Below are 14528 nucleotides of genomic sequence, written 5' to 3'. Positions count from 1 at the left end.
CACTGCGGCCGTCTGGAACGCTCTTTCCTTCCGATATGAGGAAGCAACTGGAGCTGAGCGGTTTTAAATCATCTAGATTGACAACTCATTTATTTCGAACCGCTTTTTTATTTTAGTTTGTTGTCCTTCCCCCCCGCACCTCCGATTAGCACGGTTGGCTACGTATGGTGTGAAAGAAGTTCAACACACATACGTATGTAGGCTGAATTTCAATACAGTATTACGAGCTGTATACAAGGGCACAGCAGATGTTTTAGACACAACAGTGCGAGGCTATGAATGTTTAATAATCCCAGGGAATTGAGGCTTCAGGGAGGGTGAGCATTGACCTAAATTGCCAATGAAGAGTTGAGTCATGAGTTTGAATTTGAATGGGGAGAGGGGACAGACAAAGATCCCCTGTGTAGCCTTCACAGACTGTTGAAGCAAGTGCTGTTAGCGAGCGACTATGAAGGCAAGCGTGATACACGAATGAGTGGGTGGTCAGCACCACGCCCGGTCACCTTTGTCTCCCCTGTGGCGATATTTGACTACACACTGCACCCGGTACTCATGTGAGGCTGAGTCAACCTTGGGGAGGCCCAGGACCGGTTCAGATAATCGTCACTGAGCTTGGCCCTGAGCAGGAATTGAATAGGCGTCACGGTGGTGAGATATTAACTACCTCGCCTGGTATACAGGAGGTAGTGAGTTCTCTCCCGACTATGACGCCTGCTGTATATTTGGAGTTTGCGTGTCTTAATCTCCTCGTGGTGGCGTGGATTTTTCCCCGGGTCCTCCGGTTTTCCCCACCACATTGAGAAACACACGTTCAGAGTATTTGGCTGCTAGAAATGTCCACGTGATAAGCCACTTCCTTAGAGCTATAATTTGTCAAAGAGCTACAGAGCTCACTCGACATTACCTGGTACGAAAAATTTTGTAGTAACTTGGGTGGCTTAGCATAGCACGCTCACCGCAATACTTCCACTCCCCAGACAGGGGGACTACAGGACACGCACACACACACACAAGCAAAGCCAATTTGTCATTCCACTGCTGGATGAGAGCTCCCCCCCCCTTCCCATTAGACTGGCCACAGATAAATGAATAAGTTACTTGGCCGAGGCTGCCAGTCGGCAAGCGTCGGCATCGGCGCAATGAGCACACGGAACAAAAAAAAACCACTCAGATGCGTCAACACCACCGTGGCCTTAACGATAACATACAATAGTCGACGTTTCTGCCAAAAGGGACCTTGCTATGCCCGAAACGTCGCCTATTTCATATGTTTTGCCCCCGTTTAAGGGCACACACAGAGACACAGTGTATTTGACGAACGTCGCTGCGACGGTCACTTTGGGCGTGGCACTTTGGGAACAAAGCGAGAGGCGCGTGGCGCCACCTCGCGGCATCAACGAATAACGGGGGAGGAGGGTGGGGGCGGAGGGTGGGGGAGGAGGGTGGGGGAGGAGGGTGGGGGCGGAGGGTGGGGGAGGAGGGTGGGGGCGGAGGGTGGGGGAGGAGGGTGGGGGCGGAGGGTGGGGAAGGAGGGGAGAAGGGTGGGGGAGGAGGGTGGGGGCGGAGGGTGGGGGAGGAGGGTGGGGGAGGAGGGTGGGGGCGGAGGGTGGGGGAGGAGGGGAGGAGGGTGGGGGAGGAGGGTGGGGGAGGAGGGTGGGGGCGGAGGGTGGGGGCGGAGGGGGGGTTAGGAGGGTGGGGGTGGAGGGTGGGGGAGGAGGGGAGAAGGGTGGGGGAGGAGGGTGGGGGAGGAGGGTGGGGGCGGAGGGTGGGGGAGGAGGGTGGGGGAGGAGGGTGGGGGCGGAGGGTGGGGGCGGAGGGTGGGGGAGGAGGGTGGGGGAGGAGGGTGGGGGCGGAGGGTGGGGGAGGAGGGTGGGGGCGGAGGGTGGGGGAGGAGGGTGGGGGCGGAGGGTGTGGGAGGAGGGGAGGGCGTAGGGTGGGGGAGGAGGGTGGGGGAGGAGGGGAGGAGGGTGGGGGAGGAGGGGAGGGGAGGAGGGGAAGGAGGAGGGTGGGTGCAGAGTGGAGGTCGAAGTGGGGGACGGAGGCGGGGGACAGAGGGTGGGGGTGGAGGTGGGAGAGAGGCGGAGGGTGGCTGGGCTGAGGGTGGGGAGGGGGGTGAGCAGAGTGTGGGGGAGGGGGGCGCCATTGGGGGGGGGGGGGTGCCGTCGTTGTGCCGTCGCCTGATTGTGATGCTGATGACGAGGAGGAGGAGGGATGCCACATTGACTCCGGATGATGATGATGATGATGACACCATCTAAATTAAACTGCATCTCAGGACGCGATTCAAATGCGGAATCGCGAACATGTCGACGCGCGTAAAAAAAGAACAGCCATGCAGGATCTCCCCGTGGCGTTCACGCGGCGAGTCTTGTTTTAAAATGGAACGTGTTTCGCTACAACGCGCACCACGCCCGCTACAACGCGAGTCTAGCGCGGGGCATGCCTGGGGTGCACCACACCCTGGGGGTGCGCGAGATGCCCTTTCTGGGGGGTGCGAGACATGGACAGATTTTATTTAGAAGGTAAATCATCGAAAACACAAATTAGGCACGTGGGTTACAACTTACTATGTCTCATCAAACCCCATGTATTTATTAGCATTTGATATATTTTTTTAAGATTGAGAACTCTAAAGGGGTGCAAGGCTGCAGCAAAGGTGGAGAACCACTGGTTTAGAGTATTTGGCTTCTATAAATGTCCACGTGATGAGCCACTTCGTTGAGCTATCAAATGTGGCCAGGTCGCCTCTAAAAAAAGTGCTCAGTGGGCCTTACTTGCTGAAATAAAATATATGCATCTAATGTAGGAATAATTATTCACCCCCTGCACGGGAGATAGAGGAAGGGTCTCAGCTGTGAGACGTAGAAGACAAAGATCCCAGGAGGCACGCGAGAAAATTCACGATCCCACCAAACGTATCCTCAGGCTCCTTCCGGACTCTTTGAAAGGTCACGAGGGGGGGGGGGGGGGCGGGGGGTGTCAGGGATGGAACTATTCGGGGAAGCGTTGGCAGTCACCGTGGGTGCACGAGCGCCGATTAAATACGAAACGTCACACCGCCCTGCGACCGAACAGACAGAGGAGAGTGACGATGACGTTTCGGGCAGCGACCCCCCGCCTCCTGAGCAGTGCGAACAAACAAGACGAACACGAGCCGGAGAGAACACATGCGAAATAAGCGACAACAGTGAGAAGGAACGATTCTTACGAGACGGACAATACAATTTGTTGGAACAATGCAAATATGACGAAACAATACAAATGACGGGACAATGATAAAAGTGAGACGGACGATACCCGTCGAGACAGAACAATGTCGGAGCGATCATTCAAACGAGGGAGATTGACGGTACAAACGGGGACGGGGGAAAAACAACCCTGGAAGCTTTACGCCACACAGATGGATTCAATAATCCATTTGCTTGTCCTGCCATCTCCTGGCCGAGCTGAACGAACCTGTGCCCCCCCTCCACCCCCTGCCCCGCCACGTCCGATTAGCACGGTTGGCTACGTACGGTACGAAAGAAGTTCACACTTAACTACTTTTTGTTTTACCAGGTAAGGCCCACTGAGCTATGTAGCTCTATTTCAGAAGCGAACTGGCCGAAAATGACAGCTCGACTAAGTGGCTTGTCACGCGGAAATGTACAGCAGCGAAATACTCTGCTGGTTGGAGGCCTTGCCACACTGTGTCGGCCATGAGAGCTAATTAACCAATACTTCACCACGCTGATCAGCCCGAGTCTAAATGAAACTCGTAACTAAACTATTTTTTATTTCAGCAGGTGAGCCCCCCACCCCATGTTTGTTTGTTGCGGTTGCACCCGAGTCGAGAGCCGCATGGCTCACAGCATTATACCTAATACATGAAACTGAAGTGAAAAACTGAAAACTGAAATGAGCTATAGAACTCGAAGCGGCATGGCCATAAATGATAGCTCAACGAAGTGGCCGATCATCACGTGGACATTTGGAGCAGCCATATGATCTAAACGCGTGACGTTGATCCACGCGACCACGGAGAGAGACACACAGACTCCAAATACACAGCAGGTGTCAGGGTCGGGATAGAACCCACGATCTGCTGTATACCAGGAGAGGTAGTTAACATCTCGCTACCGTGGCGCACCCCATTCACATGTACACAGTGCCCCCCACCAACCCCATTGCATTGTGGGGTGGCTGGGGTAGCAGTCGAGTTCAAGTGGAAGGGTTCATCGACACCCATACAGGGACCCCCCCCTCCTTCTCCTACCCGGCTCCCCCCCATTGGTACCGCCCTGGCACAAGGGCACACGCGAGACGCCCTTCCCCTTCCCGCGAGCTGCTCCTCTTCCCCGTTTCCCCGTAGCCGCAATCAATACCCATTAGCAGCCGTGCGCCGGGCGGGGGAGGGGGGGGTGTAACGGTGGACGGGAGGAAGGGCCGCCCGAGTCCCACGGCTGCCGAATCGCTGCGGAGTGACCGCGCCACGCCACCGCAAATCCGCGGTCACAAGGGCACCGTGGCGGTGGTGGCGGCGGTGGTGGCGGTGATGGTGGCGGCGGTGGTGAAGACGACGGTCTTGGTAATAATGGTGCTGGTGGCGATTATACTGATGGGTGGTTGCGGGAGCGGTGATGGATGCAGTGGTGGTGGTGTTGATGATCGTGGTGGTGGTGGTGATGGTGGTGGTGATCTTGGCAGTGGTGGTGGTGTTGATGATCGTGGTGGTGGTGGTGGCGGTGTTGATGATCGTGGTGGTTGGCGGTGTTGATGGTGGTGGTGATCTTGGCAGTGGTGGTGGTAGTGTTGATGATCGTGGTGGTGGCGGTGTTGATGGTGATCTTGGCAGTGGTGGTGGTGGTGTTGATGATCGTGGTGGTCGCGGTGTTGATGCTGGTGGTGTTGATGATCGTGGTGGTTGGCGGTGGTGTTGGTGATTTTGGGAGTGGTGGTGATGCCGGTGGTAATAACACCATGGAAGGAACGCCCTTGTAAACGAAACGAGATGCTGACGCTCTCGGGATTTTTCCACGTGATAATATTTTAATGAATTGTGACGATGGCGGTGATGGCAATTGTCGCATTGTAGTTGCAATAGCCATGAGGACGATGATGATGATGACGATGGGGTTGCTAACAATGATGGGGTTGGTGGTAGGAATGATGATTGCGGTGAAGAGGAAGCTGTTGCCGTCGATGATAACAAAGACGATGGCGACGGTGGTGATGATGGCGATGATGATTAACAATGATGGGTTGGTTACAGGATAAAATTGACTATGATGATATTGGCATTGACTATGCGACGCCATTAACACCGTCAATGTCACCGATATTGATATTGTACAACCATTATCACCCGCTTCACCTTACCCGTCGCCGGTTTAAATTTCACTTAAAATTCAGGGTCCTCATCCTCCTCGCATTCATGGTCCTGAATGACCTCGCGCTACCCCACCCGCCCCCCACCCCCCCCCCCCCGTATATTCTGGAGCTGCTGCTGCACCCCTCCGATCCAACAAGAACGCCGACGTCGGACTTGGATCTCTCGCCTCTCAGCGGTGGCGGCGGCGATCTCTGGGCCTTCGTTCCCGTGGTACCCCGACTGTGGGACTCTCTGGGCCTTCACTCACGTGGCACCCGCACGGCGAGGCTCTCCGGTACAGTCAGTGTGTGGGCGGACATCGGCGCCACATTTGCGGTGACCAGACGCACGAATACACAACGTGGAACGTGCCTCGCGAACACCGCGTCGACACGAGGCATCGTGACCTCTCACTCCTTGCATTGTGGCCTTAGCAACCTGGGGGGGTGGTGGAGGGAGGGGGCACGGGCGCTGGGGAAGGGGTCGGGGGCACCGGTGGTCAAAGGGCTAGATTGGAGGTGGGGGTGGGGGCATTGCTGGGGACTAATACATCAGGGATGTGACAACTCAATCAGATGCTCAAGAGTGGAGAGTCACGTGGGACCACAGCACAACAACCACCGCCATTCACCACCAAGTGGCGGTAACGTCACCCCGACGCTTGTGCCAGCCTATGTGCCCTTTAAGGCCGCGTGAAGTGTCGAAAGCTCGCTGGCACGAGGTCACGGGCGGGACAGACCCAGGTGCCCGTGGCTTGAGCGACCGAGACGACTGGCACAACCAACACCGCCACCGCCACTCGTCAATCTCACATACCCCCCCCTCCCACCTCCCCCGCACCATCCCACGGCGTGCGCTCACCGGCGATGCGAAGGACGGCCCTCTCCGCCGGGTCGAGCACCGACTCGTGAGGTCGTCGCATCTTGGCTCGCTGGTGCCGCGGCAGGTTCCACGGCAGGGTGTCGCCCGCCTGCAGCCACTGCAGGGAGTCGGACTTCACGCTCAGCCGGTCGTCTTCGTCGTCCTCTTCCTCGTCGTCATCGTCGTCGCCATCTTCGCCGTCGTCGTCCCGGTGGGAGCGCCGCGACCTCAGCCCCGCGTTGTCGTCGTCGGAGAAGAGGCCCAGGTCGGAGGAAGACATGGATCGCTGGAAGATGCGGCCGCTGACCTGCTCGCACGCGTACACAACAAATGGCAAAGATTCACTGAAGCCATTTCATATTCTTTGGGTCTTTCGGTAAAGTTACGTAGATAGGTAAAAAAATAAAAAAACTACGAACTACGACGTTTCGATCGCAACACAAGCGACCGTCATCAAGATTTTTCTTCCCACCTGATCACAGTTGCTTGTGTTGCGATCGAAACGTCGTAGTTTTTAGTTTAGTTTAATGTTTGTTTTACCTATCTACGTGACTTCACCGAAAGACCCAAAGAATGTGAATTCCTGCAGTCACGAAAGCTTCAAGTGAAGCCACTTAAACCATTTGTTTTATTTAACCAGGTAAGGCCCACTAAGCGACCTGGCAACAAGTGATAGCCCAACGACGTGGGGTATCATCATCATCATGATCACGTGGAGATCACGGACAGCAGCCAAATACTCTAAACGCGTGGTGATGTTGATTCTAAATGTGGAGGGGAAAACCGGAGGACCCCGAGAAATATCCGCACGACCACGGTGAGAGAGAGACATGCAAACTCCAAATTTCCAGCAGCAGGAGTCAGGGTCGGGATCGACCACAACCTCCTGTATATCAGGCGAGGCAGTTAACATCTCACCACGCTGGTGCACCACAGATTACCCATGTAGAACCTTCAACAGAGTGTTGGGGCAAGCGCTGTTAGCGAGCAACACCTGTGAAGGCCGGCACGGGGTCACACGTGAGAGGGGTGCGAGGGTGGCCAACACCACGCTCACGGCCGCCTTTGTCTCCCCGGCGTGGCGACGTTCACACGCCGGTGCCAGGTGCTCATTCCAGGCCGAGTTGACCTAGGGGAGGCCCAGGACCGGTTTAGATAATCGTCACTGGGCTTGGCCCTGAGCAGGAATTGAATAGGCGCCACGGTGGTGAGATGTTAACTCCCTCGCCTGGTATACAGGAGGTCGTGAGTTCTTTCCCGACCCACCCCTCGGGCAGGTCACGTGGGATGGGGGTAAAGTGTGGGTTGCTCCCCATCCTCTTCCAAGACGCGGGTGCGAGCGTGAACGAGCAGAGGCCAACATCGAAATGCCCCTCTGGGAGAGGGATCTCGAGAAAGCTCCCTCCTCTTGGGGGAGGCCCTTCAGCCAGCAGTGGAGCGAGTGAGCGAGGCACTTGCATGTGCTGCGCCTTCACTTTTCAGCGCTCTTCACGGTCGACTCATTGGCGCGCCACCTCGTGGTCAAAGTGCGCAGTTGTCAAGGCTGACAAAACCACGCAACACACACGCACGCGGGAATACTGCATACCCTGTACATACAAATACACAGAGACAAAGACCCGCCTTAGAGCCTTGTCAGATTGTTGGGCTAAGTGCTGTTCGCGAGCATCTATGCAGGCCAGCACGGGACACAAAGGGGGCTTGTGGATGGCCAACACCAAGCCCGGCCGCCTTTGTCTGCCGTGCGGCGATGTTTGCACACCGCACCAGGTACTCATTTGAGGCCGAGTCGACCTAGGGGGAGGCCCAGGACCGGCTCAGACAATCGTCACCGATGTTGGCCATGAGCGGGTATCGAACTCGGATCGCCAGGTTCCTAACGCAAACGCGCTCTCCGTTAACGTTAGCGCTCCGTACGTACATACACATACACAGATAAAGACCCGCCTCATAGCCTTGTCAGATTGCTGGGCCAAGTGCTGTTAGCGAGCACCTATGAAGGCCGGCACGGCACACGAAGAGGGTGGGGGTGACCAGCACCACGCCCGGCCGTCTTTGTCTCCCCAGTGCTGATGTTGACACACATACACAGGGATACGTATTCACTCCCCCCCCCCTTATATTTTTAAATGAAAAGTTGTGGTGCGTCTTATAATCAGGTGTTTGTGTGCGTGTGGGGAGCGGTGGTGTAGCGGTTAGCGCGCTGCGCTATGAACCCGGTGACCCGAGTTCAATTGCCGCTCACGGCCAACACCAGTGCCGATTATCTGAACCGGTCCTGGGCCTCCCCGAGGTCGACTCGGCCTCAAATGAGTACCTGGTGCGGTGTGTAAACATCGTCACTGGGGATACAAAGGCGGTCGGGCGTGGTGCTGGTCACCCACCCCCTCTATAGGTGCTCGCTAACAGCACTTGCCCCTACAGTCTATTAAGGTTATACGGGGGATCTTGGTATCGTCTTGTTGCAATAGGAGACGTTCGGCTGCATTGACATTGGGCACACGTCTTGTGTGCGTCTTACTTTCCGGAGCGTCTTACAATCCGGCATCTGTTATGTGGGGGTCGAGGTGGGGGCCGGTGTCACACGCCTGTGATGCCCGGAGCATTGGAGGCTAGGGGGTTGGTGGTGGATCACGGTGAGAAGTGGGGGAAAACCTTTCATCTAAAACCAGTCGTTGCTGCTGATGGGGGTACAGGAGCCAGGACCCTCACGTCAAAGAGTCTTGAGGCTCACCTGCAATCAGTGACTAACATTCCCACTCGTATTATGACTACCACCACTACTACTACTACCTCGTAATTATTACAACGAATTTCAACGCAGATCTGTGCGTGTGTGGGGAGCGGTGGCGCGATGGTCGAGCACGTGGCGCTACGAATTCAAGAGCTCCATCCTGGGCCACGGCCAACGTTAGCACTGCCCAGCGTGGTGAAGTATGGTCAAACACCCCCCCCACCCCTCGCCCCTCCCACCTCTTCCCCTGTCCCACGTCGACTGCCACGGCGTGCGGGGAGGCCTTCATCCAGCAGTGGATTGACAAAAGCGCCGTGCATTAGCAGCGCAACGAATGGAGCGCGTGGCAGAGTACTTCCACCCGGGTGAAGGGGGGCGGGAGATGGAGCGATGTAATCAGCTGCTGTTGCTACATCGTGACAGGTGGGGGCGGCTTCGGTGACGAGTCCTTCATCCAGCAGTGGATCGAGTGCGGCGGGCGACGACGATGAAGCCGACGCCGCATACGCCGAGTTAAACAGACAGCCTCGCTTCGCAGATCCGTCCGACCCATTGTTTACACGAGACGCGACGCGGATGACGATGACGATAATGATGATGCCCATGATGATGATGCCAGTGATGATGATGATGCGCATGATGATGATGATGCCCATGATGATGATGCCCATGATGATGCCCATGATGATGATGCTCATGATGATGATGCCCATGATGATGATGATACCCATGATGATGCCCATGATGATGCCCATGATGCCCATGATGATGATGATGCCCATGATGATGATGATGCCCATTATGATGATGCCCATTATGATGATGCTGATGCCCATTATGATGATGATGATGCCGATTATGATGATGCCAGTGATGATGACGCGCATGATGATGATGAAGATCATGACGATGATCAAGTGTGGCGGCAGGGTTGCAAGCCATCGAAGGCGACCTTCACCGCACAGGCGCCCATCACACCCCCCCCCCAAAAAAAGAGCAGATAAAGCAACATGGTACTCACTCGCGCCTTGGTTTTTGCTAGAGGAGGGCGCGCGCCCAGACGTGCAGAGCACTGCTGGAAGGGGCAGCCACACGCGGCTTTGTCACGAGCCCGAGTGTACGATCGTCCTCCCTCCCTCCAGAGGGTTACTGCTGCGCACGTATGAATATATATATCGCTCTACGACACTCTTATCGAACAGGATACTTAGAGAGGTAACGGTATCGGGGTGATCGCTGTGGCACCCTCTCAGTGTGCCTGTGTGATTTCGTTATTTATTGGAGAGAGGGAGAGGGGAGGGGAAGAGATGGTGTGGCAATGTGTGTGGTGTTGTCGGAGCCTGCGCATGCGTGATTCGGGTAATGAGCGGGTTTAGCCTGGGGAGGCCTGATGGGGGGGGTAGGATGTCGGGAGGGGAGGGAGAATGGATGGAGGGATGGGAGGATGGAGGGAGGAGAGGATGGAGGGAGGGAGGAACAAGAGGGGAGGATGGAGGGAGGATGGAGGGAGGGAGGAGAGGATGGAGGGCGGGGAGGATAAAAAAAGAGAGAATGGACAGAGGGGGGGGAGAGGGAGAACGGAGGAGAGAGAAAGGAGAGGGGGGGACAGAGAGGGGAGAAAGGGGGAGAGAGGGGGGGTTTAGATAAAGCAAAGCATTAAAAAAACAATAAAAACGAAATGATGAACGAAGCAAAGTGCCCACTACACCGAGCATCTTCTTGTTTCCTCTAATCGTAAAAAAGGAAGGAAGGAAGGGGAAGATGGATGGGAGGGGAGGATGGAGGGAGGGAGGGGAGAGTAGATGGGGCTTATGCGGGATTGACGTCTTGAGAGAAGATGGAGCGATGGATGGAGAGAGGGAGTGAGGAGATGTGGTGAAGGGGAGGATAGAGAGTTGGAGATACCGTGGTGGATGGAGTAGGATGGTGATGGCAGAGAGAAGTGTGGATGGAGGGTGGGGAGCGTGGTGGTGAGGGGGGGCAGTGGAGTTCTGATTGTGTGAGAGGGATAGGGGTGAGGGGATGATATCGACACTCATCTGTGTTGACTTTTGAGAGTTCGCCCCTCGTGTGTAACGCTGCGATTATACATCGATTAATATCGACCCCGGGAGATAACGACACGCGCATGTAACTGTGCATGCAAGCATCGACGCCGGCCACGCGGGCGCCAAACCGAGGAGATGGAGCGATGTAATCTGGCCCGGCCGGCTGGATCGTTACATTCGCAGGATCGTGAGTGATGCCGACAGCTTTGGGGAGGTCATCATCCAGCAGCGGATTGTTCATGGCCGACGACTACGACGATTATTGCGATGCCTTGTGCGCGTGACTGGTTCGACACTTGACCGACTGCAGCCTCCACCACCACGAACCGACCACGACGTTTACAAACAACAACGGATTATAATCAACTCAATTCGAGACGATTCGGTGGACGGGCGAGACGTCGCGATTCGTCGCGGCGCAGTGGAAAACCGGAGGAAAGAAACCGCGCAGAGACGGAGAGACGGCGCGACGAGAGAGCACAGATGGTCAGTTTGGGATGCAAAAGATTTATAGTAAAGCGGAGCGAAAGTAAATCGCTAATCCCGCTCTGATCTCTTCGGGAATCGCACGCAAAAGGACATTTTCGCCAGTTTCTCGATTAGAATTGGGGGGGAGGAGGGAGGGGAAATGCCTCAATGTGATTGTAATCATCATCACGAGTCGTGTTCTATCCACCGCTGAATAAAGCTCGACTATCCGCACAGTCCCCCTTCCGACGATGCCACCACGATCCATCCCACTCCTAGCGCACGAGCCGATCACGTTGCTCCATCTCCCCCCTGGTGGGGAGGGGGAGATGGATCAACCCTCTCAAATATCTCCCCTCTCCATCGGATGCCGTTCTGTCACCGGTCCTGTCCAACGGAGCCATCAACGACAACTGCGGCCACCACGTGTCCTGCCCCCCCCCCCCGCCCAGAGGTCGCAACCGGGTACCCGATACCCGTACCCTACCCGATACCCGGCTACCCGTACCCGGCCGGGTACGGGTACCCGTTTGCGACCCTGGTGCGGCCGGGTACGGGTACGGGTAGACCGTGAGTCACTGGTGAGTAACTGTTTGTCACTCATTTCCCAACGTCTTGTCTCTTCTCACAATTCAAGTTCCTAGAATCAACCCACCCGCGCCTGCAACATGGCTTCATCTCAGAGGTCGCAATCAGGTACCCGATACCCGTACCCGTTTGCGACCCTGGTGCGGCCGGGTACGGGTAAGGAATCAAAACCCGTTTGCGACCTCTGCCCCCCCCCACCCAGAGCCCCGCCAACACGACGTACTTGACCTGACATGCGCACGTGCTCTGGTGGTGGCCACCCCACACCCGCTCGTGTGCCGTGCCGGCCTTCATTGGGTGCTACTCGCTAGCAGCACTTGCCTCCAACGGTCTGTGAAGGCTACACGGGGGATCTTTGTCTTTGTGCCAAAAAATGCTTGCGGCCCCAAAGTGCACCTAGCCTGGCACAATCGACGTTGTGACGTCATCGCCATTTGGTGGCACTTCAAGAACACTGTCCTGTAATTTTTTAAAAATTAGATTTTACCAATTCTGCGGGTTTAATTATTATCATTACTGGGTTTTAGCATAATGCAAGCGCAGTTGTCATTATTGCCGCTATTGCAGTATTTTACTGCATTTCTGTTGGATAATATCGATATTTCTGAGTTTTATTTTATCATTGTATTTTGTATGTACTGTATCGTGCAGCGATTTTGAGATATTTTGAAATCAGAATCCGAATATAAATGCATACTGGAGGAATCCGATGAGCTATGAACTCCTTTTTTTTACAGACGTCCAATGCAATGGCCCTTTAAGATGTTTTAATATATATTGTTTTGGTATTATTGATGATGTAGTTAGAATCGACACGAGTCTCCATCGCAGGGGTCGGCAGACCAGCATCTCCGAAGCTGCGTGAGGTTCTTTTAACGGCTGCTTCGTGACGTTGTTTTTATATTTTAAACGACCACCGCCTCTCGTATTCACACTGCATCGCGGCTCTTAAAATGTGGAGTTATTTTCTGTTGTATCGAATTCGGAAAAAAATGCCTCTTTCGTGTTACTTTGGTTGCCATATCGTGTTGTTGCCAGTTCACATCCCAGCTTGCAAGGGTTGACTCCGCCTATCATCCCTGCAAGGTCGTTAAAATAGAGTACCGATTTGTGCGGAAGCCAACAGAGTGGTCGTGCCACGGACAGACTGCCTGCCCACCCTCCACCCCCTGCCTCCGCCATAGGAATGTGGAATATCCATCACTGGCTCTGCAGGGCTGTGAGCATCAGCTGAGCGCCATCTCCATGCTCACTGGGGCAGGAAATCGCTCCGACTCCGACTATCTCTCTGCGGAGCCGTACCGCCTTTTATGACCGGGAGGAATGGAAAGTGCCCTTTGCAAGCCGACATAATAGAGACCTTGGTGACCGATACAATTCAAATGTGTGCACGGACTCTGGTGCGAACAACAATAACAATCCATAGAGGGGTTTTGTTGGGTTAGATCGCGTAAATATACAAATGTGTCGTTAAACCGGCCAACTAGTAAGGTTCCGCCTGAAGACGAAAGCTTGTGTTGCCTCCGAAATGTCGTGATTTTTATTTTATCTTTTGTTTACTTTTATTAATTTTAATTTTATTTTTTTACCTACGTGACTTTACCGAAAAAACCTAAGAATAGTAAGGGTTGTCACGTAAACAGATCGTGGCCAATTCGTCACGAGTACAGCACTAACCGGTGCGTTAGAGAGCAAAGCCACAACATTAACAACATTAACAATCAGAGTACGACGTTTCGCCAGTAATTACAACTAGCTTCATCAGGCGGACAGCCAGACTTGTGGAGAAGTCCACCTGTTTCCTTCCTTAAAAAGAGGCGTAGATGTGATGCCGTCACTTGTGGAGCCCTTCTTGAGCGAATTCGGAATTTTAAAAAATGCCTCTGCTTGTTATTTTGATTGCTGTCCTCATGGTTCAGTGTTGCCGGGATGATTCCTCAGCCTCTACATAGAGCCGTCCCTCGTTATGCACCACCGACCTTGCACTGTAACGGATGATGGAAGTCCTTCATGCACTCGAGATGCGACACTTAAAAGTGCTCGACGCATCCATGCGTGCGTGATTTTTGGTAAATGTGTCTCTACTGAAAGAAAGAAAAAAAGCGCTACTTCACAACAGGACAACAAAAAGCAACCATTGCTGGCGCGCATTCCCGTCAAGTACGCCGGCCTGTTGGCTACGTACGGTGCGAAAGAGGTTCAACGTGCGTGCAACGCTTGGTCAGCGTTAGCTTTACGATGATTGGACGCACTCAAGGCGATGTGGCCGTGAGCATTCCATTCGCACATTTCGTCGTGTTCGCGTCGGCGACTTATGCCGGCGTTTGTGCAGAGACGCAATCCACACAACCGGAGGACCAAAACCAAATGTAGATGTGGACAGGCACCCCCCCCCCCCCCCACATTGCTGTGCTGTGCTGCCATCCCCACGGCCACCTTGGAAACCTTGACAGCCGAAGAGCGGCGGTGACGAGGATGG

The 14528-nt window shown here is 54.7% G+C and overlaps 1 protein-coding gene across 13 annotated transcripts in view; it reads right to left on the bottom strand.

Annotated features, from left to right (window-relative positions):
- The window catches only part of LOC133352837 (microtubule-actin cross-linking factor 1-like), a 326018-nt gene that overhangs the window by 299055 nt on the left and 12435 nt on the right, over positions 1-14528 (bottom strand). For 12 of the 13 annotated variants that reach the window (XM_061568768.1, XM_061568771.1, XM_061568769.1 and 9 more), the window contains exon 4: positions 6212-6518. In XM_061568768.1, the coding sequence (XP_061424752.1) occupies positions 6212-6518 (307 nt within the window). Of the gene's footprint in view, positions 1-6211; positions 6519-9966; positions 10161-14528 lie in introns of those variants that run through there. The other variant, XM_061568774.1, reaches the window with a different exon arrangement.

Source organism: Lethenteron reissneri, chromosome 42 (assembly GCF_015708825.2).
Source record: "Lethenteron reissneri isolate LAM-NWPU_2019-01 chromosome 42, ASM1570882v1, whole genome shotgun sequence".
Classification (NCBI taxonomy): Eukaryota; Metazoa; Chordata; class Hyperoartia; order Petromyzontiformes; family Petromyzontidae; genus Lethenteron; species Lethenteron reissneri.
This window is presented reverse-complemented; position numbering and strand designations above follow the sequence as displayed.